At 47.4% G+C, this 21,155-nt stretch overlaps 1 protein-coding gene across 1 annotated transcript in view; it reads left to right on the top strand.

Moving 5' to 3' along the window:
• Window positions 1–21,155, top strand: part of Kif26b (kinesin family member 26B) — a 405,174-nt gene that overhangs the window by 141,283 nt on the left and 242,736 nt on the right. Inside the window, exon 3 of the mRNA XM_050142967.1 lies at window positions 5,399–5,932. Coding sequence (XP_049998924.1) covers window positions 5,399–5,932 — 534 coding nt within the window. The remainder of the gene's footprint in view (window positions 1–5,398; window positions 5,933–21,155) is intronic.

Below are 21,155 nucleotides of genomic sequence, written 5' to 3' on the forward strand. Positions count from 1 at the left end.
AAGGTAAATCCCCTTGATCTGGGATGCTGCCTGCTGTGCAAAATAAAACATTTTATTCTCAGGGCCCCATCTTCCAGCCCAGGCCTCGAGGGGCTGTTGTTTATGGAGGAAAAAACTTTAGGAACAAAGTGGAAAGAACGGGCCTTTGAAGAACAGCTTAAATCTTGTGCGGCTCAGGTCGCCAGAGACCTCTAGAATAATAAACCTGGAGCAAACATCACCAGGAATTTGTACAACACATGCTGGATGCTGACTCCAGCTGTTGCCTTCATCACGGACCCAGAGGCTTTGGAGGAACACACGCAAAGCACTCTTCTCGCTAAAATAACGCACAAACTATCCTGTCCTCAGCAGTGGCATTAGTGTCGATTGCTAAGCAACACACCCCTCAGAGGCTGAAACGCGGAGCAGAAAGCAACCAGCAGCATCCTAAGCAGCGCTGTTTGCCTGGCCAGTGTTTGCTTGCCTGAGCCCTGCAGATTCTCCAGCCCTCGTTACCAGTCCCGCCTCATTCATTGAGAGTCTGCCACCACCTGCTTGCTGGGGGGGGGGGGGCATCCTCAGTGAACCACGAATGGAATCGTACCCTACAATTTCTCAGCTGTACAGATGATTAGGGAATAATGGTTTTAGTTCATCCTATGTAATTGTTATTGTCTTGGAAATGTAGGGAAAAGATGAAAACATTGGTTGTGGGAGAGAATCTATTCTGACATTAAGATTCAGTCAAAGGAGACCACACGAGGCTCTTTAGCTGGTCGCAGCGGTTATGACTGGGAAGCTGTCTCAGCCTGACATTCCTCTTCTGTTCCATGTCCCTTCAGCCAGCTGGCTCTTACCTGACAGGGCAAACTTAAAAGAAGGAAAAGTCTATTTGGTCTCATTGTCACAGATTGCAGTCCATAGTCAGGTGAACAGCTGCTTTGAGTTGGCTGGTGAGGGTATCCGATGGCAACGGGGGGAGCCCATGTCAGGGTAAAACTGATCACTTCCCCACCAAGAAGTAAAAGAGGTGGGAAGGGGCCTGCAGTTCCTTTCAAAGGCCTGCTTAAGTTTCCCAAAGACCTCTCATAATTCCCATCTCTTAAAGGTATAGTAGCACTGTGGGGGCCAAAGCCTTAGTTCATGAGGCTTTGGGGGAACACTTAAGATGCATATTGCCAGAGATTCATTTATTAAAAAGCAAATGAGTGATGGGCATAGAATGCATCTGTTCCTTAATCTTTATCATTCATTCATTCATTCACTCATTCATTCATTCATTCATTTCATGAGGACTTCTTGTGAGAGTCCTGTGTAATAGGCATTGTGTTAAACATTTAAGGACTTAAAAGTCAAAAGAATATTTTTCTCTTATACAGCGGAGAGTCTGGTGGAGAAATAACTATACAAATAACAACAACATAGAGCCCTGAATTGAAGTTTGAAAAAGAAGGAACGGTGCCATTATGTATTTTATTACAGCCATTACAGGTGTAGAAGGAGGTCAAGGCTGGCGTGAGGAGACCGTGTGAAGTGGGGAGTGCTAAATTCATTGGCTGTGGGCATCAAAGGGTAGGTTAACCTGGCCCTGGTCACGGAGGCAGCAGCAGGAAGAGGAGGGGTGGGTTTGAGGCCTTCTAGGAATTTCCGTTTAGCGAGGTTGGTGGTTGGATATGAACGTAAAGCAGACAGGTGATTCTAGATCTCCAGCCCGGGATCCTCGACAGCTGATTACATTATCTGCTTAGGTGGTGATTACTGGAATGGAGGAAGGCTTAGGAGCAAATGAATTTAGTTCGGAGCTGTCAGTTTGAAGGGTGGTTTGAAAGGGATTTAGGAAGATGATCAGGCGGGGACAGAAAGAGGGACTTCCTAGGCACCACGATAACGGTGCAGGTGTACACTGAAGCCATGGGCTTGGGGGTGATTCCCTGGAGAATGGAGGCTCTCAGATGTGTGACCCAGTCTAAGGGAATTAGACCGAGAGAGAGCCCTGTGGGTTGTGGCAGGAGACCCGCTTTTCCTGATATACTCTTAGGACAGGGCCAAAGCAATGATGGCACCAGAAAGCCACATTGTGGGGTTTTCTTTGTCATTTTGTAGCCGTTACTAATTGTGACAGTTTAGATGCATGGATATGAACTTCTCCACCCCCTTCCTTCTGAGGGCCACTACCAGGTACTCAGACATCTTCTCAAGTTCCCCTTCATGTGAGAGAGAAGACAGAACTAATTTTGTGTGTGGTTTATGCTGCACCAATTTGTCTGTTTCCTGAGGTCACAGGGTGGGTCAGAAGCAGACAAGGCAAATATCTCAAGGCAGATGCCAGGCTGGGTGCCTGAGTCTCTTTCTCTGGGTCTGCTGGTGCAGAAGCTCCTCCTACATGCATCTTCTGGGCCCTGCAGTCCTCTCTGTGCCCATGTCAGGGATGCCCAGCATGTGCTGCCTGCTGTCTCCAAACGCTTCCTGCCATTTGCTTCCACTCTCCTTGGGTATCGAATCCCCTCTGTCTTAGCACACACAGAAAACCGTGTCTGTTGACCATTCCTCTTGGTAGTCAGCAATCAAACTAAAATATTTATAATGTGTAGAAAAGCTCTAGAAAGACATCTTGGTCCCCATGGATGTCTCTCTTCACTTGTTGGAACCTCAGGGTGGTATGAGCTACTATAGGGTGTTTGCATCAAGAGCTGCTTAAGTGAAGAAACATCTCCTGCCTGTCACCCGGCAATCCATTTCTCCTTCAACAGTTGTCTTAGCCTTGCTCTGCTGGAGATAACTGACAACTTCTTGGCTGCCTGAGCCAACGTACTGGACGTAGGCCCAACTATGTCATTGTGGGTTTGTTGGCTCTCTCAGGGCTGGTGTTGGTTGTGTGTGGGAAGGAGTAGTGAGGAGCTAGAACCCGCAAAGATGGCTGGCGGACCAAAGAGCCGCGGAGTTCCACGGTGTGTCCGTGTTGGTGGATCCTGGAGTCGTTTCAAATCAGACTAAAGGGGCAGCGGGAGGGTGTGGCATTTGACAATCTAGGAGCCAAGAAGATAGATCTTCTGGATATGAACTCACATAGGACAGGAGCTATCCCCAGCTCCCCAGCGTGGTGTGAAGCTAACATATTAATTTGTTAAATGTTGGAAATTGAGCTATGACAGCAACAGGCTGAATAAAGAAGGGACTATTTTGGGGATGGGGATAAAAATCTAAGAGAAGGTTGAAAGGTTCTCAGAACCAAGGGTAGCTCATGAGCTCTGTAGAACAGGTGTGTCTCTATGTAAATCGAATCCAGAAACTAAGCGACACTCCAAATCCAAAATATCAGAAAGTGTGTACACATTTTCTCCTGTAGCCACTATGGTCTTTCTTCCTGACATTTGAGGTAACAAAGGTAATATTTTAGACAGGGTCTTGTGTAACCCAGCATGGCCTGGAGCTCACTCTATAGCTGAGCATGACCTTGAACTTCTGATCTTCCTACACCTATATTTCCTGAGTTCTGGAACAGAGGGCTAGCATGACCACATCAAGTTTATATGGTGCCCTGGATCAAACCCATGGCTTTGGGCATGATAGCCAAGCTCTCTACCAATTGAGTTACGGTCCCATCTCCGCAAACACATTTTAAATAATCAATTAAATCAAGGCCTCTTGAAACCCACGACATTAGTGGTAGCTTGAAGGGATGTTCTTTGACTTTTGAAAAACCACGGACAAGTAAGTGGTCAAGATGTCTGTGGGAACTCCAAAGTTTTCATCCTTTTGGATCTGCTTGTTTGGTAAACTGAGGCAACCATCTGCTCTAGAATGACCCTCTCCCCTCATCAGTTCATTCAGGTCTCACATGCTCTTGAGCTATGATTGGCTGTCTGGACAAAGCAGCTGCCTCTCAGGAGGATGCCACAAGTGACCCTCATCTGGTTTGCATGGCTTCTCCAGGTGGAACCTGATCATCCCGACCTCCTATTGCTCCAGCCACTTTGTAGGCCGCCTTGGGTTTCCTCCTCTAGTGCCTTCCTTGCTGCTGCTCTGTGAAGAGGCCTCTTGATTTATTAATCAATTAATCAGTGTATGCTGAGGAGCTGCTCGGGGTAGTTAAACAGGGAAAACAAAATGCTGGGGCCCATCACCCAGACAGATTGTGGTTAGGAACCAGCCTCCCACTGACGGTCTTCCTGCCCACCCTGGCTGCCCTGCGTTACCATCCCTGCACGCTTCTCTGTCCAGATGGATCTCTGTTCCATAAAAGCTGACAGCGCTTTTCTGAAGGGTGATTTTTTTTGGTGTCCTAGAGGAAAATGTCTCCTGAGATGAGCTTCATCTGTTACTCACAATAACTGTTGAATTTTGCAAATTCTGCTAAGCCCAAAATACGCCTAGGTGGTTCTGCTCATACGTGCATGGACACGTATCCGATCCTGCTTTCCCCACAAATAAAGTCATGGATCTGGAAGGACATTAGGCAAGGACAGGGCACAGTGAGGAGAGGTTCAGTGCCATGAGTAAGGTGTCTAAGGTCACGCAGAACTCCAGGGACGCAAGGAGGAGAAGTGGGAAATGTTTGGGCACCCAGTCACATGCCCGGATCTATTTCTTTATGTAATCCTATTTCTGTGGAAGCTAAAGCAAAGTGAATGAGAGCTAGCATCTTCATTACCCCCACTTATCTTTTAGACATGACCTTGGGTCATAAGCTACGGGAGTGGGGGTTGAGAAACAGGCCTCGCTGCTAAGTAACCCAGGCTAGCCTGGAACTTCTAGCAACCCTTCTCAGCTCCCCTAGTGGTGGTAGGAGGCAGGTGCAGGTGTGAACCACTATACCAGGGGGTGAAGATTTTTTTGTAGTGGTTTTAGGTAAAGCCTGTGGAGGAAATGGGGAAGCAGGTACAGAGGACAGCTCCTCGTGGGACCAGTGTTGCCTACAAAGGAGTGCTGGCTGCTGGAACAGGCCGGATCCTCCATCGAGAAGCTATTTGCTTAGTTTTCTTCCCGATGGCACTGACTTAGCACACATGTTGTTGAAGCCGAAGTTTAACAGTATCTTGTTATCTATCGACGCTCCGTTCCCAGTCACAAGTGGCACCGCCGTCCTTTGCCAGCTCTCTGCCATCCAGAATGGGACACTCACCCCCACCATGCTGGGCTAGGGAGGGAGCAGGTTGTCCATAATTCTTCGGTGGACATAGGAGAGTCTCAAATGTCCTCCTTTGACTGAGCAGCAGGGGTACTTAGAGGTTGTGTTTTGTTTAGTATCTTTTAAGTTTTCTGCACGCATGCACGTGTCCACATTCAGGGCTCCCCCTGGTCAGGCTTCTTCCTGGTGGATGCTGCTCAAGCAGTCAAACCCTTGGGCTGTAGACATCTAAACTGGACTCACCAGCATTGACGCCCTGTTCCTTTCTTCTGTTTGTGTGTCCTCTAGGACCCTGCGTTCGCTGCTGTGGTCCACGACAAACTCCAGGTCCCTAACACCATCAGGAAGTCATGGAACGACCGAGACAACCGCTGTGACATTTGTGCCACACACCTGAACCAGCTAAAGCAGGAAGCCATCCAAATGGTGCTCGCCTTGGAGCAGGCAGCCGGCAGTGAGCACTATGATGCCTCTCCGGGCTCACCCCCTTCGATCTCCAGCATTCCCGCACTGGTGGGGTCCCGGCACATGGGTGGGCTCCAGCAACCCAGGGAGTGGGCCTTTGTGCCCGCCCCCTATGCCACCTCTACCTACACAGGCCTCGTCAACAAGCACAGCGGTAAACCCAGCAGCCTTGGGGTCAGCAACGGCGCAGAAAAGAAGACTGGATCCCCAACTCACCAGGCCAAAGTCAGCCTCCAGATGGCCACCAGCCCCAACAATGGGAACATCCTTAACTCGGTGGCCATTCAGGCTCACCAGTATCTGGATGGCACCTGGTCCCTTTCAAGAACCAATGGGGTTACCCTGTACCCCTACCAGGTAAGCACCTCTGCAAGCAGAGAAATGCAGGTGTTTTCTCCTCAGATATCGACATGAGCATACATTCCGGATCTCTGTCTAGAAGTTAAGAGTCAAGGCAGCAGATAGGCTGATTCTCCTTTCTCCTTCTGGGAGCTTCCATATAATGCCACAGAGTTCTCCCCAAGGAGCTCCAGTCAATCCGGCATGCTTTGAGGGAGTACCTGTCAGCTCCCAATGCCTAACCTCTTCTTGATTAGCTAATATCTCCGCCCCCACCCCTGAGGGATCTTATTGGTTTGGGCAGTGCCAAGGACTTCGTAGCCCCCAACTTTACTGTGTGGTATAAGTGATTAGGAGCAAAGGCCCAGAAATGCTCAGGCTGGCCCAATACCCTGACCTGTACCCATGCTAGCAAAACAACTTAGCACAAAGGGATTGCCCTATCCCGGGCTCTCCATTTGGAGTCGATAGAATAGTAGTAAGGATTAAATACAGATATTTATTAGATATAAAGATATATATCACTAAAAATTTAGATGAAGGTTTGTGTTGGCCTCCTATGCCCATTGTCTGTACCTCCTGAAAGAAGTAGAGAACCTCTTGTACCTTGGCAGATCTTCACTTTTTTCTGTCTGAGACTCATCTTTATGTTGGACCTAATCACAGAAGCCTTCCTCCCTTGGTTTCCTCCTTTCTTCTTTTCCTTCTTTGGGTACCGAATTGAGCACTACCCTCAGGTCTCTTTATCTGAAAGTAAGTGAGCAGGTTTCTAATCTGAAAAAAAAAAGTGTGATCCAGACATGGTAGCATGTCCCAGCACTAGGAAGACAGAAGCATCTAGAGTTTCAGACCAGCCTGGACTACAGAGACAGTTCAGAGCCAGCCTGAGGTATATAGGGAAGCCTCATCTCAAAAACAACAAAACATCCCAAATAACCACAAACCAAGCCAACCAAACCAAAATATAGAAAAGATAATTTGTCTTAATTTTCCTAGCGGAGCTTTCTATCAGATGAGGGTCCTCTGTCTTCCTTGTCTGCTGTGTAGGGACCAGCACAGACTCTTGACTGTCACTGATGTGGAGGAGTGGCCATAGTCATGGGGTGTTAGGAAGGTACCTGGTGTATCAGATAACCTGAACACCCCAGGTCACTTCTCATCTGTGCTGTGTCATAGAGGGCGAGCAGCCTCCCCTTATCATCTAGGGACTTAGACTTCCTTCATCTGGTGTGTCCCCATCTTTCAGGGGCCTTAAGAGTCATCTACCATGTCTTCTGTAACCAGCCAAGAAGGGAGGGGTGGGTGCGGAGGCTCCCACAGTGGGTTTGGGGCTTATCCTGGGTCATACAGTGTTTCCATTCATACTCCACTGTCAAGAATCCAGGGCTCCAGCCCCACTTCCCTGCAGGAGAAACTGGAAACTGGGGAAGCCAACATGCTTCTGTGCCCAGAAGAAAAACAAACCAAGTGAGGGTGCACAGACCAGTACTGTGACACGAGGGAAAACATACAGGGAACCATAAAATGAACTCAGTGTGGCCGATAAAATCTGAGTACCTTACAGTTCCCCCAAATAATTTTATTTAACCCTGTAATGGGCCCGTAAGGCAAGGAGGAAATGGCTGGATCTTTGTATAGTCAAGGGGCAATGATGCTTAGGAAAAAGAGAATCACTTATGACCACACAGTCAATGGCGGACCAACACTAGCTTTCCTGGGCCCCCGAGCAATTCCCTGGCATTTCCCACACGTGGCTTCCTGTGAGACCTAGAACAGCAAAGAAAACAATTCTTATTTTGACCTGAAGGAGCTGCGCAATCATTTGACTTTTAGATGAAGTTCTGTGTGGTTTATCTACATATACCACATTATATTGTATAACTCCATGTTTATATACTGAATAAATAGGATAAGGAACCAACAAGGAAGCCTTTACAGAGACTGCATAACCTAGTCCTTGAAAGTCATTGCCTAGGCCTCTGAGTTAGCTTTTTTCCTTTTTTCTTCTTTCTTTCTTTCTTTCTTTCTTTCTTTCTTTCTTTCTTTCTTTCTTTCTTTCTTTCCTTCTTTCCTTTTTTAATTTTGTGTTTATGAATTTCTTGGCTGCATATATGTATGTGTACCAAGATGTGCCTAGTGCTATCCAAAGCCAGAAAAGGATGCCAGATCCCCCAGAACTAGAACAACAGACTGATGTGAGCCGCCGTGGAAATGTTGGGAAGGAACCTGGGGCCTCTGCAAGAGCAACAAGTGCTCTTAACCACGGAGCCGCCTTCCCGGCCTCTGTGATAGCTTTCTCTCCTTAAACACGGATAAGAAGTGGTGACATCGTGGAGGAGAAAGGCTTATTGCGCTTACAGCTTTTGGTCAGCCAGCCTCTGTGTTAGCTATGTTCCTTACCTCTCTGACAGAACACCTGACTGAAAGCTTTAAGGGAGAAAGTTTTATTTTAGCCCCATTAGGGCAGGAAAATATGGAGGCGAGCGGCCCCATGATGGCATGTGGCTGAGACTCCTTCCCTCCTCACACCTCCACAGAGCAGAGCGGAGAAGGGACTCCTGGTTCTCATCTGGCTTTCTCTGTTATATAACCATGTGCAAGGTTGGACTTGGCCCCTCAGTTCATCTCACCTGAAAGCAAGCCCACAGATATGCCCAGAGACATGCTTCTCATGGGTTTCTAAACCCAGCTGTGTTGACGATGGAGTCTGGCCATCAGAACCCCATAGCTTTTGGGCCTGGGCAAGACAAACTATGGATGGCCTCAATGCTAGGAAGTAAGGGAGGAGCCCAAAGCCTGCTCAGGAGCACGGCCCCAAAGATTGAAAGACTTCGTGTTAGGTCCTGACTCATAAGGGCCCTACCATCTCCCAGTGCTGCCGTTCTGGGCCAAGTCTTTTTTTTTCTTTTCTTTTTTAAATTTATTTATTTAGTTATTAAAGATTTCTGCCTCCTCCCCGCCACTGCCTCCCATTTTCCTCCCTCTCCCCCCGTTCAAGTCCCCCTCCCACATCAAGTCCCCCTCCTCATCAACCCAAAGAGCAATCAGGGTTCCCTGACCTGTGGGAAGTCCGAGGACCACCCACATCAATCCAGGTCTAGTAAGGTGAGCATCCAAACTGCCTAGGCTCCCACAAAGCCAGTACGTGCAATAGGATCAAAAACCCATTGCCATTGTTCTTGAGTTCTCAGTAGTCCTCATTGTCCACTATGTTCAGCAAGTCCGGTTTTATCCCATGCTTTTTCAGACCCGGGCCAGCTGGCCTGGGTGAGTTCCCGATAGAACATCCCATTGTCTCAGTGTGTGGGTGCACCCCTCGCGGTCCTGAGTTCCTTGCTCGTGCTCTCTCTCCTTCTGCTCCTGATTTGGACCTTGAGATTTCAGTCCGGTGCTCCAATGTGGGTCTCTGTCTCTGTCTCTGTCTCTGTCTCTGTCTCTGTCTCTGTCTCCTTTCATCGCCTGATGAAGGTTAATATTCAGGAGGATGCCTATATGTTTTTCTTTGGGTTCTCCTTCTTATTTAGCTTCTCTAGGATCACGAATTATAGGCTCCATGTCCTTTATTTATGGCTAGAAACCAAATATGAGTGAGTACATCCCATGTTCCTCTATTTGGGTCTGGCTTACCTCACTCAGGATAGTGTTTTCTATTTCCATCCATTTGTATGCAAACTTCAAGAAGTCCTTGTTTTTTACTGCTGAGTAGTACTCTAATATGTATATATTCCATACTTTCTTCATCCATTCTTCCACTGAAGAGTATCTAGGTTGTTTCCAGGTTCTTGCTATTACAAACAATGCTGCTATGAACATAGTTGAGCATATACTTTTGTTGTATGATAGGGCCTCTCTTGGGTATATTCCCAAGAGTAGTATTGCTGGGTCCAGGGGTAGGTTGATCCCGAATTTCCTGAGAAACCGCTGGGCCAAGTCTTTATCATATGGGTCCCTGGGCAGCAATCAACACCCGACTAGAGCTGTCAGGAGCAGAAATGTCTTTATTATGGAGTGGTATGCTTTTAAAAGATTGTACACAGTACATTTAAAATATTTTTTACATTATAAGAAGTAGAACATATTTTTTAAAATAAAATGTAGACTATATGAAGTTTAACTGTGATTTTCCAAAGCCTACATTGCATAGAAATAAGTTATTTAGTCATATTTTCTCCAAGAAATGCACTCATAATTTGTAACCTTGTGATAAAATCTGGGGCTTTGACTTTCTTTGGTAGACTGGGCATATTTTCCATGCTGTTAAATATTTTTTTCTTAAATATGTTCTTTGGGTCTAACAGAGTAGCTCACTGGAAGAACGCTGGCTTGGCACCTACAAGGCCTCCTTTTTTATTACTTAGCACTGCAGAAAGAAGTAAGATATGATGTCTGGTGTGAACGTGATATTCTGTAGTGTTGACTATTTACTCTACGAAGGCATTCTAATGGATGGAGCAAGCATCAGCGCTAGAGTTTAGCTTCTGTGAATGTGGATCACGTGCCCAGTTGAGCGGTATTTTTACCATGTCTCTGATAGTGCTAGCTGTACACTCACTTTACACAGACAAGCCCCGTTTCATCTTCCACACTAGAAGCCGGCAGAGCCAGTATCTGAAGGATGCAATGGCCTCACCTGCTGCATCAGAACTGATGACACACCGGACAAAGAGTTAGGACCACAGCATTGATGTAAAGAGAGTTTCTTGTACAAGAACAGCTTTTGTCAAGGAGTAGGCACTGTGCTAGGTGTTGGGTGGGTCTGCCTCCTTGGGAAACCCAGGTTACTGTCCTGTGGTCTTCACAGCGAGGGAGGGGCCGGGCACACTGCCCGTGAGGTTAGCAGGTGAGTACAAAGGTGGAGTGATCCTTGGCCGTTCTGAGACTGCGAGGAAGAACTCGAATCCAGCTCTTGCAGTGGCTTAAAATCAGATTCAAAGAGGATGCGTACTAATTCCCATCTTGCAATTATCCTGGATCCATTTTATTGGCAACGCTGGAGCTGACCAACTCATGTATTTTTCCCTGAGTAATGATTAAAGGGACCAGAGGAAATCTCTCTGGGATAAAGAGATTTGGGGTCTGGCTATGAATCAGTATCCCTCCCGTTGTGACTATGTCACCCTGATGCCCCGGGGCATGGGCTCCCAGTCTGGCAGACTGAGTGTCTCCTGTTAGGAACATCTCCCTGCAGTAAATATTCCATAGTTCACAGTCTAGGCAGCAAGTCAGAGATGGTTCACTGCTCTGGAAGCCAGCTGCGCTTCCCTGCTCATTCACACTCCCACTTCCCTCTGCGGAGCAGATTTCCTCTGGCTTAGAGCCACAGTGTTCCTTGAGCAGGGAAGCATCTAGAGTTTAATGAGTGTCCGGGGTAGCCCTCCACTCCCAGGAACCTGAGCCCGTGGAGGTGTTATTGAAGGGGAGGCTGTCCTTCTGCACCTCAGATGCAGTAGGGATGACAAATGAGGGCAGCAGGGAGCCTTAGTCCTTTGTGAAGCTCCTGCCTCACTAGAGGGAAGGAAAAGGGTAATTTAAGAGGCATGGAGATTACCTGAGAAACGAACTACAAATGCACTTCCTCGTGCAGTGTCTTTGAGAATTGATGTCCTAAGAGAAGATGAGGGGACCCCTTGCAAAGCCCGACTTCAGACACTCTGTAATGGAAATATGTACAAGTCAGGACTTGCTCACCAACCATCATTTGGCCTCGGGAGTTTGGGCACTAAAAGGACATGCGTATACCAGTTCTCATACTCATCTATAGATCATCTCCTTTTGAATGATAGCTCCTTTGGCCTGACTCACTCTCATGATGGTAAATGACCACAGGCAAGACTGTTAATCTCAGGTTGCTGGCATTAGAATCCACTTCTGTGGGTTGGCATCTGACTCCTGTACCAAGGGGGGAGGGGGGAGGGGGTCTGATCCAGAGTATCACAAAGGGTGATGTCACTAAGGCCACAGTTTTTAGATGGGTGAAAGGCTGTTGAATTATTTATGTTTTATCCCCCCCCCCAACTCTGAACAAAGCATGTGCTTGTGTATTTGGCTATGTACAGCACATTTCTCAAGGATGTGATATTCAGGGTGAACATCCAAAGGAATGGGCACATCTTCTGAATGAGTGGTGGATAAGGTCGTGGTCGGAAGGGAGCTCCGAAATGGCATCAGGAAGCTTGAACAGTGCTTTAAGTCTGGCCACGCATTTTGTGCGTTAGGCTAAGGAAGTCCCTGGGAGGAGTTCAAGTCCAGGTCAGTCTGTGATTGTGGTTTCCTATGTAGGACTTTGTGGACATGTTGAAGGAGCTTGAGATTTTCTGGGATTATCCAGCTGGATTTGGTGGGGGTCACAAGAATGCTGACAATCGTGAGACAGGAGGAGCAGAACCAGAGGGAGAGCAGGGATGATGCTATGCCACTGGCCTTGGCCTTGGAGCAAGGGGCCACAGGTCAACATCAGACCTTTGCAGAGGCCGGAAGAGGCGCAGAGGCAGAGTTTCCTCAGAGCCTCTGAAGGAACCAGTTCTTCAGGTCTTTTTAGGCTTCTCCAGAACATTAAGATAATGGATTAATGTGGGTTTGTCCCAGCGACCTTCAGGAAGTCCCTGAAGGCTTTTGGTAGCTAACAGCCTTGATAAGAGCGAGTACTTGGGCTTCTCATCCCACCCAGGAATTACCTACCTTACCCAGTGGCTTGGCCAGCATGTTAGCAAGTGGAGCTATTCATTTGGCTGCCTCTATGGAGTGAGAGGCTGCTCATACTGCCCCCGCCCCCACCCAGCTCCCATTGCTTTTCAGTTGTCTCAAGTTTCCCTATTGTTACAGAGGCATAATGACAACAAGCCGCAGCCACTCTCCGCTGGCAGGGATGACCATTGTGTGAGCCTTTCAGAGTGTTGAAACTGCAGAAACCACTGCAGGCTGGGGGTGGGGAGCCTTGATGAAATGCACAGAAGGATGCTTCTCTTTTCTGACAGGCCTTTGGAACCACAAGTACGGGATCTCATGGGAATTCCCCAGAAAGTAATTCTTGCCTTTTCTGGTATCTCAAGAATCAAATGTATTTGAAAGTCCTCTGGGAATTGTAGACCTGAACATAGGGTTGGTTCACATCGGTTGTTATTTAGTAAGCTGAAGACAGGTACTGGAGATCTGAAGCAGAGGAATGGACAGTTTGCTTCTTTAAAAATGGGGTTTGCAATTTTTGGCTACACACTAGAATTTCTTGAGAGATTTAAAAGAAATTCTAAAAGTCCAGTTTACAACACAGTCCGATAATATGATACTATCCGAGGATGAGACCCAGGCCGTGCCTTGAATTGTTGAGGCCCAGAACCCCAGCCTTGAGGCACGATTCATTTACCACGGGTCTAATAACGCCACAGAAGGTACCAGCGAATTTATGTAGGTCACTATGGCAGAATGCCTGAGCCCAGCAACTTAGAAGGAAGAGGAGCTAACAGGTGTCTCGCCTGGCCATACAAACACGAGGACTTGAGGGCTCCAGGACACAGGCAAAGTTGGATGTGGTTGTGTATTGTTCTGTAAGACCGTTACAGTGAGATGGCCACCGGAGACAGGAGATCCCTGGGCGTATGCAGACCAGCTAGCTTGGTGCTTATGGTGACAAATAACAGACCCTGTCTCAAATAAGGTGGAAAATGAGGCCTAACACCCAAGACTGCCCTCTGACTTCCACATGTATGCCATGGTGTGCACATGTTCATACTCACATGTGCATTTGGAGAGAGAGAGAGAGAGAGAGAGAGAGAGAGAGAGAGAGAGAGAGAAGGGGGAAGAGAGAAGAGAGAGAATTAACAGAGAAGTTCATTTTGGTTTTATGGCTTCAGAGTTTTCAGTCCCTGGTTGCTTAACCTTGTGGCTTTGCTGCCTGGGCAATGGGGAGGAGTTTTTGGTGGAGGAAGCTGCTCACCTCCTGCTGACCAGGAAGCAGAGAACTAAACAGGAAGACGCTGAGGTCCCAAGATCATCCTCAAGGACATGTCCTAGTGACTTAACTTCTCACAAAGCTCCACCTCTTAAAGGTTCTCCCACCTCCCAGTAGTGCTAAGATGAGGTCCAAGCCTTTAGCAAATGACTTTGGGGAGAACATTCTAGACTCTAAATGCATTGGAAATTGAAAAACGGAGAGAGTAGTCTATTAGTTTCTTAGGGTTTTCATAACAAATCGTCATCAACTAGGCTGCTTAGAACATGCAGTGTTTTATCTCTTGGTTCGTCTGAGGCCAAGGGGGAGCAGAAGAATCTTTCCTTGCCTCTTCTAGACCCCCTTGTGCTGTATCTACCACCTGCTCTTTGCCTGCTTTCACAAAGTCTCGTGTTCTATTTTCTCAACAGAGAAAGACACAAATGTGTAGGGAAAGACATCAGCGGGTTTCAAGCCCTCTTAATCTAGTGTGGTAGCATTTCAATCCTTAACTACTCATATCTACAAAGACTCCATTTCCAGGTCACGTCACATTCTGTGGTGCCAAGTGGACACGACCTAGGGGCAAGTTCTTGTCAAGGTTGATAGAGTGACAGACAGGTGACAAGGACACCGGGTGAAGAAATGAAGTAGCTGTGGGATCTTTCCCTTCTGGAGGGAGCAGGCACAGGCATGCACAGCCTGGTTCCCATTCTCTAAGTAGCAGAGAAACAAAGGACACACAGATAAGAACAGACAAAGCGACAAAGCAGAGAGGGAGGGAAGTGACCACCACCCCGCCAGGAACCAAGCAGCAGGTACAATGGGCAGCCACTGAGGGATGGGTTCCTAGGAACACACTGGCCTCTTCCCCCAGTGGGAAAAGCTTCCAGGCATTTGTGCTCACACAGCCCAGGTTAGGAGCAAACAGCAGGTGACAGCCCTCCTTGGGGAGATGAGTTCAGAGTGGAACATGATGATCATGGAAGAGACCCCACTCTATTTCCATTGGCCTGGCAGGCACGTTGAGTTAACTTGCTTAGAACAATATGTAGGTTTTTTTTCTTTAGAAATATTCCTAGACTTTAGAAAGGAGCTGGAAATAATAAGGAAGATGCCGTGTCTTTCTCAGCACCTATGTGAGTGGTGGGGTGGCATGGGCTGGACCAATGGGCAGAGGTTATTTTGACTTGTCTGCTCTGATCTCAACTATGCTGGGCTGGCTGGGGGGCAAAACTGAGCCTTGCTGCACTGTGGGGGCTAGGGGTATGGGTGGGGGCTGTGATCAGAGGGGAGACTGTGGACTGCATCCAGGGTCTGCATCCTTTCTCCTCCCAGCCCTCTTCCCAGCCCAGCTCCAGTGGCAAAGTTTTCCCTTCTTTATAGAAGTGATGCAGAGTTAAGATGTGTGCCGTCCACAGGGAGCTGGCTAAGTGGGAGAAGCGCTGTGTGGTGCTCTGAGGGTTCTAGGCCTCAGGGACTGTCACTCAGTGAGTTAAGGATGAGAAGCTGGGTAGGGTCATGCTGGGTTTACTGCTCACACACGGAAGCTAGCTCCTGCTTGCTGTGTGGCCTCTTTGGGGCCTCCTACCTGCTGAGCACTTGGGCTGTCTCCTCTGTAAAGTCACAGTTTTTCTGGAGGTGACATGTGGTGAGGTCCCTTGATGTGGCCCTGGGTGTAGAACCCGGTAGCCTCCATGACATTCCTGGAACCTGGAGTTCCATCTTCCTTCAGTCTTGTCACATGCGGAGCTGAATGGCCCTTTCAGTAAAGAACTTACGGTAGCTGGAGGAACAAGACCCAAACCGCAAAGCTAGTATCAAAACCACAGCCCTCTCTGCACACAAACCAGCTTTTCACAGAACATGTCACATCACAGATGTTATATTTTAAGTAGAAATGAACCTATTGTGACATTGATGGACAAATTGGTAAAATACTGGAAGACTCCTTGGCCAACTTTTCCCCATGTTTGGGGGCCTTTTAAGGAGGGGGATACATATACAGAATTGAATCGTTTAAACTCCACAGGATCATGGATTTAAAATAATCCAAAAGAGTAAACACACTATTATTTTGGGGCCAATTTTGAAAGAACTGGACATTCAGATATGGTTTATGAATCTCATATTGGAAATACACTTTGAGACAGAACACTTCAGGCTTTCCTTCTTGTTTTCCTAATTGACACACTGATTTTAATATCGTTGCTTTCTCACTCATTTATAATTTTATAAAATCTACATTTTTTACAGTATCCTAGGATTTAGAGTTTTCAATAAATTGGAAAACACGGAGTATTTTCCTCTCCATCTAGCCCACCCTGGACATCCGGCTAATTAATATCAAATCGCGATGGCATGCGCTAATAGGCTTTAGCATGACAAATTATCCTGGCTCTGTCTTAGAAAGCTGTTTGTTAGGATCCACTAATGAGTCATGTATTTCATATGCCTAAGTCACTCCTAGGGAGTACTTTGGGTGTTTAGGAAGTATGTTAGGCACCGTTTTGGGGGTTGGGGAGACTATCCGGTATCTTAACTATAACACCCTTGATCTCAAAGAGTTAACCCATCCTCTGCGTAGCTTAGGTGAGAGCCTGGACTGGTGAAGGCACTCTGGGGGAGGGGGAAACCTTAGGAAAAGCAGCCAGAACTGCAGCGATGGCTGTGGCATCCTGAGAGCTTGTCTCATGACAAGTTCCGTCTGGGCCAACTTGATAACTGCCGTCGTCAACCCAGGGCTGTGGGTCGAGCAAAGAAGAGCAGGATGAAATGGAAGAACAGGCCCGTTTGCAGGTTTACATCCTCGCTTTGGTTACAGCAAATCTCAGGAGACAGACAGGCCCTTGTCAGTTAACTGCAGGACCCAGCACCAGGTGTGTCAAGTGACCTGCCCACCCACGGTGGCCTACCTAGGACTTGGACGTGGCAGAGGCGGGCTCAGATGCAGGTCGCCTATCCTCTGTTTGCTCTTCTGCCACTGTCCTGAAAGGGGGCCACTTCCTTGGGCTGACCACACTGCTGACCCAAGCACACCCTGCTAGTGGGATTTCTCTGGGGTGATTTTGTGCAACCAGAATTTCCGAGGATTTCCTTGTGTCACTCTGCACAAAGGTGTGGAAATCAACGCTCTGTGCTGCTTTCTCCTCACTGCAAGGTGGGGAGGTTGGAGGGGATAAAGGGGGAGTCAGAGATGGACCCCAGAAATGAGAGGCCTTGTAAGCAATGCTGCCACCTAGTGAGACGAATGTCAGCTTCCCCAGAGGTGGACTTGGTAGACTTTTAATAGAATCATGTCCAAATGTTTCAGCTTCCTAAGAGTGAGAGGGAGCAGGATCCTTCCCTCATTGGTAAGATCAAGGTTTGTCAGGGTTTGTTTAAATTGGCTTTCCCAACACACGTCTTTGGGAAAAGACGTTGTTGCTGGAACTTTCCGGGAGACAGTTCTGTTTAACCACAGTGGGGAAGGCAGCCGGATCAGTATGTATGCTTTGGTTCACTCATCTATGATCTGAACAATATTGGCTGTGCTGCTTTTTCTCTAACATGTGTGTATACACTATATTTTCATGCGTATATATATATATATCACATATATAATACACATACACATATATTCCACAATTTAGCATTCTAACTATTATGGAGAACACAATACTAACCCCACACCCTTCTCGCCAATTCTCAGCTGCTGTCATTCTGCCTTGTCTCTCTGAATTTGCCTAACCTATGCTTATGAGAATAAATGGACTCACATAGTGTTGGTTCCCTTGTGAATAGCTTATTTCACTCAGCATTTCCTCAGGGTTTGTTTGTGTTGAGTCAGATATTAGAATTGCCTTCTTAAACCCCTTTAAAGGGTTGTTACTATTTTTCCACATGGATGAGTGTTTGGTCTGCATGTATGTCTATATATCATGTGTGGGCCTGGTGCTCACAGAAGTGGGCACTGGATCCCCCTGAAACTAGAATTACAGGTTGAGTGCCACTATGTGGGTGCTGGGACTAGAACCTGGAACCTGGAAGAGTAAGCAGTAAGTACTCTTAACCACAGAGCCATTTCTCCAGCGCCGGCAATTCCTTCCTTTCAAAGGCTATGTGATGTTCTGAGTATATACCACTTCTTGCTAATCCCTTCATCCATCAGCGGACACTGGGCTAGAATAGCTTCTGGTTCTATGACCAATGCTGCTGTGAATACGAATGTACAGTTTTCTCGCAGACTTGCTTCCTCTTCTATTGGGTATATATGGAGAATTACTGGCTCCTATGATAATCCCGTTTTTAATTTGTTGGGGGAGCTGCCAACCACCCCCGTGTCCCGTAGTGTCCTCACCATCTTACATTCCTATCAATAATACATACTGGTTCCAGTGTCATCTACATCTCTCTAATGCCTTTTCCTTTTAACTATTGTTCGAGTGTGTGTGTGTGTGTGTGTGCACTTGTGCATGACTGTAGCTATGTGTATGTGTGTATGGAGGATAAAGATTGATGTCTTCCCCAAGACAATGTCTCACCCTGAACCCAAAGCTTGAAGTTCTGACAGAGTGCCTGCGGATCCTCCTGTTCCTGTCTTCCTGGAGCTGGGATTTCAAGGGTAGGCCACTGTACCCAGCTTTAATTAGCTTTTTCCTGACTGAGATATCTTCTCAGCCCCCTTTATCTTTTCTAATGGTGTCCATCCCAACAGGCTCAAGGTAGGGACTCCCTCCCAGTGACCAGTGTTCCTGAACCTCTTTTCACAGGCCTCTTGGCCATCTGTAAGATTTGGAGACTGGCCTGACACAAAGTCTCAGTTTCTTTACCTATAGATTGAGGTTAATAATATCAATCTCCCAAGATTGTTGGGAAAATTTCAAATGAAAATGAGAAAATCTACCTAGCTCTAGCTGTAGCTAGAGTCTCTCTACCCCTATGTTGTAGCTATAGAAAGAAAGAAAGATGGTGGCCCTACATTGAGGGTGTCTACGGAGTCAGCGATACAGACTGCTTACTGAGCACGGCTTTCCGCCATCCTTCAGCGGCATACTTAGGGGCCAGGAGGACTTATGGGAAGCCACCAGCACACCCCTGAAGAGCAGCAGCAGAGACGATGAGCTTATAAAACCAAAGCGTTGCTCATCTGAGCAGGCCCAAGCTGTTCTTCAGCAGTGGCCTTGTGGTTAGTCTCTGGGACGCAGGATCTCTGCAGAGCCTCTCCAAGACTTTGAGAGTCAGTCGCTGCCCGCTTCAGAGGCAACTGTGGCTGTCTCAGACCTTTTGTGGAAGACAAGGGTTCTCCTCCGAAGACAGCCTGTGCTCTCTCATCAGAGCAGCATTGTGATGGCATTGGGTACCCTAAGCTTTAATTACTACTGTCAGGATAGGGGCCCCCTCTGTCCAGGCACTATTAAAAAAACAAAATAAAGCAATGCTCCTTCATGGTTAGTGACAAACTGGCAATTTGGAGGTGGCAGCTTCTTAATAAGCCCAGTAGGGGTAAGAGAGAGAGACTGGTACTGTAGTGAGAAGCTGTGCACATTTAAGTTGTGAGCAGAAAGATGGTCACGGCAATTTCTGGAGAAAATGAGGACAACATGGTTGTACTAAGGTTAAAGGTCATTTAGAAGTCCCAGCATTGTGGACCAAAGGTTGGAGTTCTGCTTGAGGTAGGAGCTGATCCGCGACTCTCTGATAAATGGCTCGAACTTGCCACATGTTTCAGCTCAGCCTTCCCTCTGAGAAAACCCTGGTGACAATAAAGAGAGAGCAAAGCCCTAACGTCTTAACGCTGTTGTCCTTTCTGCTGCCGATGTCGCAGCACGGGACAGCTTGCTCAGCTGCTGAGAGGTTAGGACCTGTTCTGCGCCTGGCTGCGTCAGCCCATGCAGGCATCTCTGACCATCCAGCACTTGGCACTCCCAACTCCTAGGCTCAGTTTTGTTCGCCATCTCTCAACTTCGCAGACACCTTTAAATATCATTAAGTTAGCACCATAGTAATGAAGGGTTAGAATAAGAATTATAGCCGACACATATATGCTCGTTCTATGTAGCAGACACACCGTCCCGTAAGCTGCGTGCCGCATGTGTGCATGACTTCCAGAGGCTTCCCAGCTGTCCTAAGTGAGGGGAGAGTGAAAAGACGAACAATGAGCTAACACAAGGAAATGCCACCTGCGCAGGGGAGACACATTTCTGGGCTTTCAAACTTGTCAGCAAACTGAGACCCTGTCTCAAAGTAGGAAGGGGGAAAAAGGAGCTGGTGTTGTGGGCTCATGGCAGAGAGACCCTGGGTTCTGTCCCCAGCATCACACAGAGGGGGTAGGAAAGTGAGAGGGGCACATTTCCACACTAACAAGAATGTAGGTTTCATGTTAGTTATCAGCTTTTTTTTTTTTTTTTTTTTTTTTTTTTGGCTGAAAGTGCTAAGGAAGTTCTGCGCAGAATCATTCTTATTTAGCTGCCCAGCCCTTGGCCTTCATTCTCCTCTCTTCCTTCCCTCCTTTGCATTGACACATACAACCGTGATAGCTGCAAAACCACTGGTCTAGGCTTGTAATAAGGAGTCCAAACTCTCCCTCAACTCATCCCTATTGCTTGAATTCTCTGGACAGTATATCTCTACCTCTGAAGATGAGTCAGTGATATGTAAAAGAATCCTCATTGACAATCAGTTAATCCTCTTATTTATTAGGAACTTATATGAAAGATTTGGCCAAAAAGAAAACGGGAAATAAAGCAAGGCCCTTATTTCAACACTGCAAACCCCTTTCCTCTCCAAAGCGGTTGTAAAGTAAGTGGAAAATGAGTCGGTGCAGCAATTGAGGGCCAACTGGTCTATGGTCAATAAATAGTTCCCAAGGTAGGTAAGTTTCTAGTATAATCTCCTTGTAAACATTATAGACAAATTGTACTTGGCCCCAGACTAGGAAGCAAACCTGGGGCAAGGGGTTCAAGGAGATGGAGATAAGAGCAGATCTGTAAACACGGGGAGTCATCATGAGAATGGGGTGTTGGGAGCTGGGGAAGATGCAGAGGAGATGGCAGAGTAGCAAGTCCCGGACATTCCCCTTAGTATTGTGTGCAAGGCCCCTTGTCAGTAGGCAGTGTGAAGTAGCAGGTAGCTGTGCCTCGGGTGGGTTCAGGGGAGCATGTCGCCTGAGCAGACAGAGCCAGGGAAGAACTGACAGTGGATTTGGAAGGATGATAGCCGCACAGGCTTATGGGTACCACAGAGATTTAAGAAGAGGCTGGAGACCTTGAGCACTGATGGTGTGAGGGATACGGATAGGAGAGCCGGGGACAATGCTACTTGCCTGGTGTCTGTTGG

The sequence above is a fragment of the Alexandromys fortis genome, unplaced genomic scaffold, assembly GCF_014885135.2.
Source record: "Alexandromys fortis isolate MF-2015 unplaced genomic scaffold, M_Fortis_MF-2015_v1.1 scaffold_51, whole genome shotgun sequence".
Taxonomy (NCBI): Eukaryota; Metazoa; Chordata; class Mammalia; order Rodentia; family Cricetidae; genus Alexandromys; species Alexandromys fortis.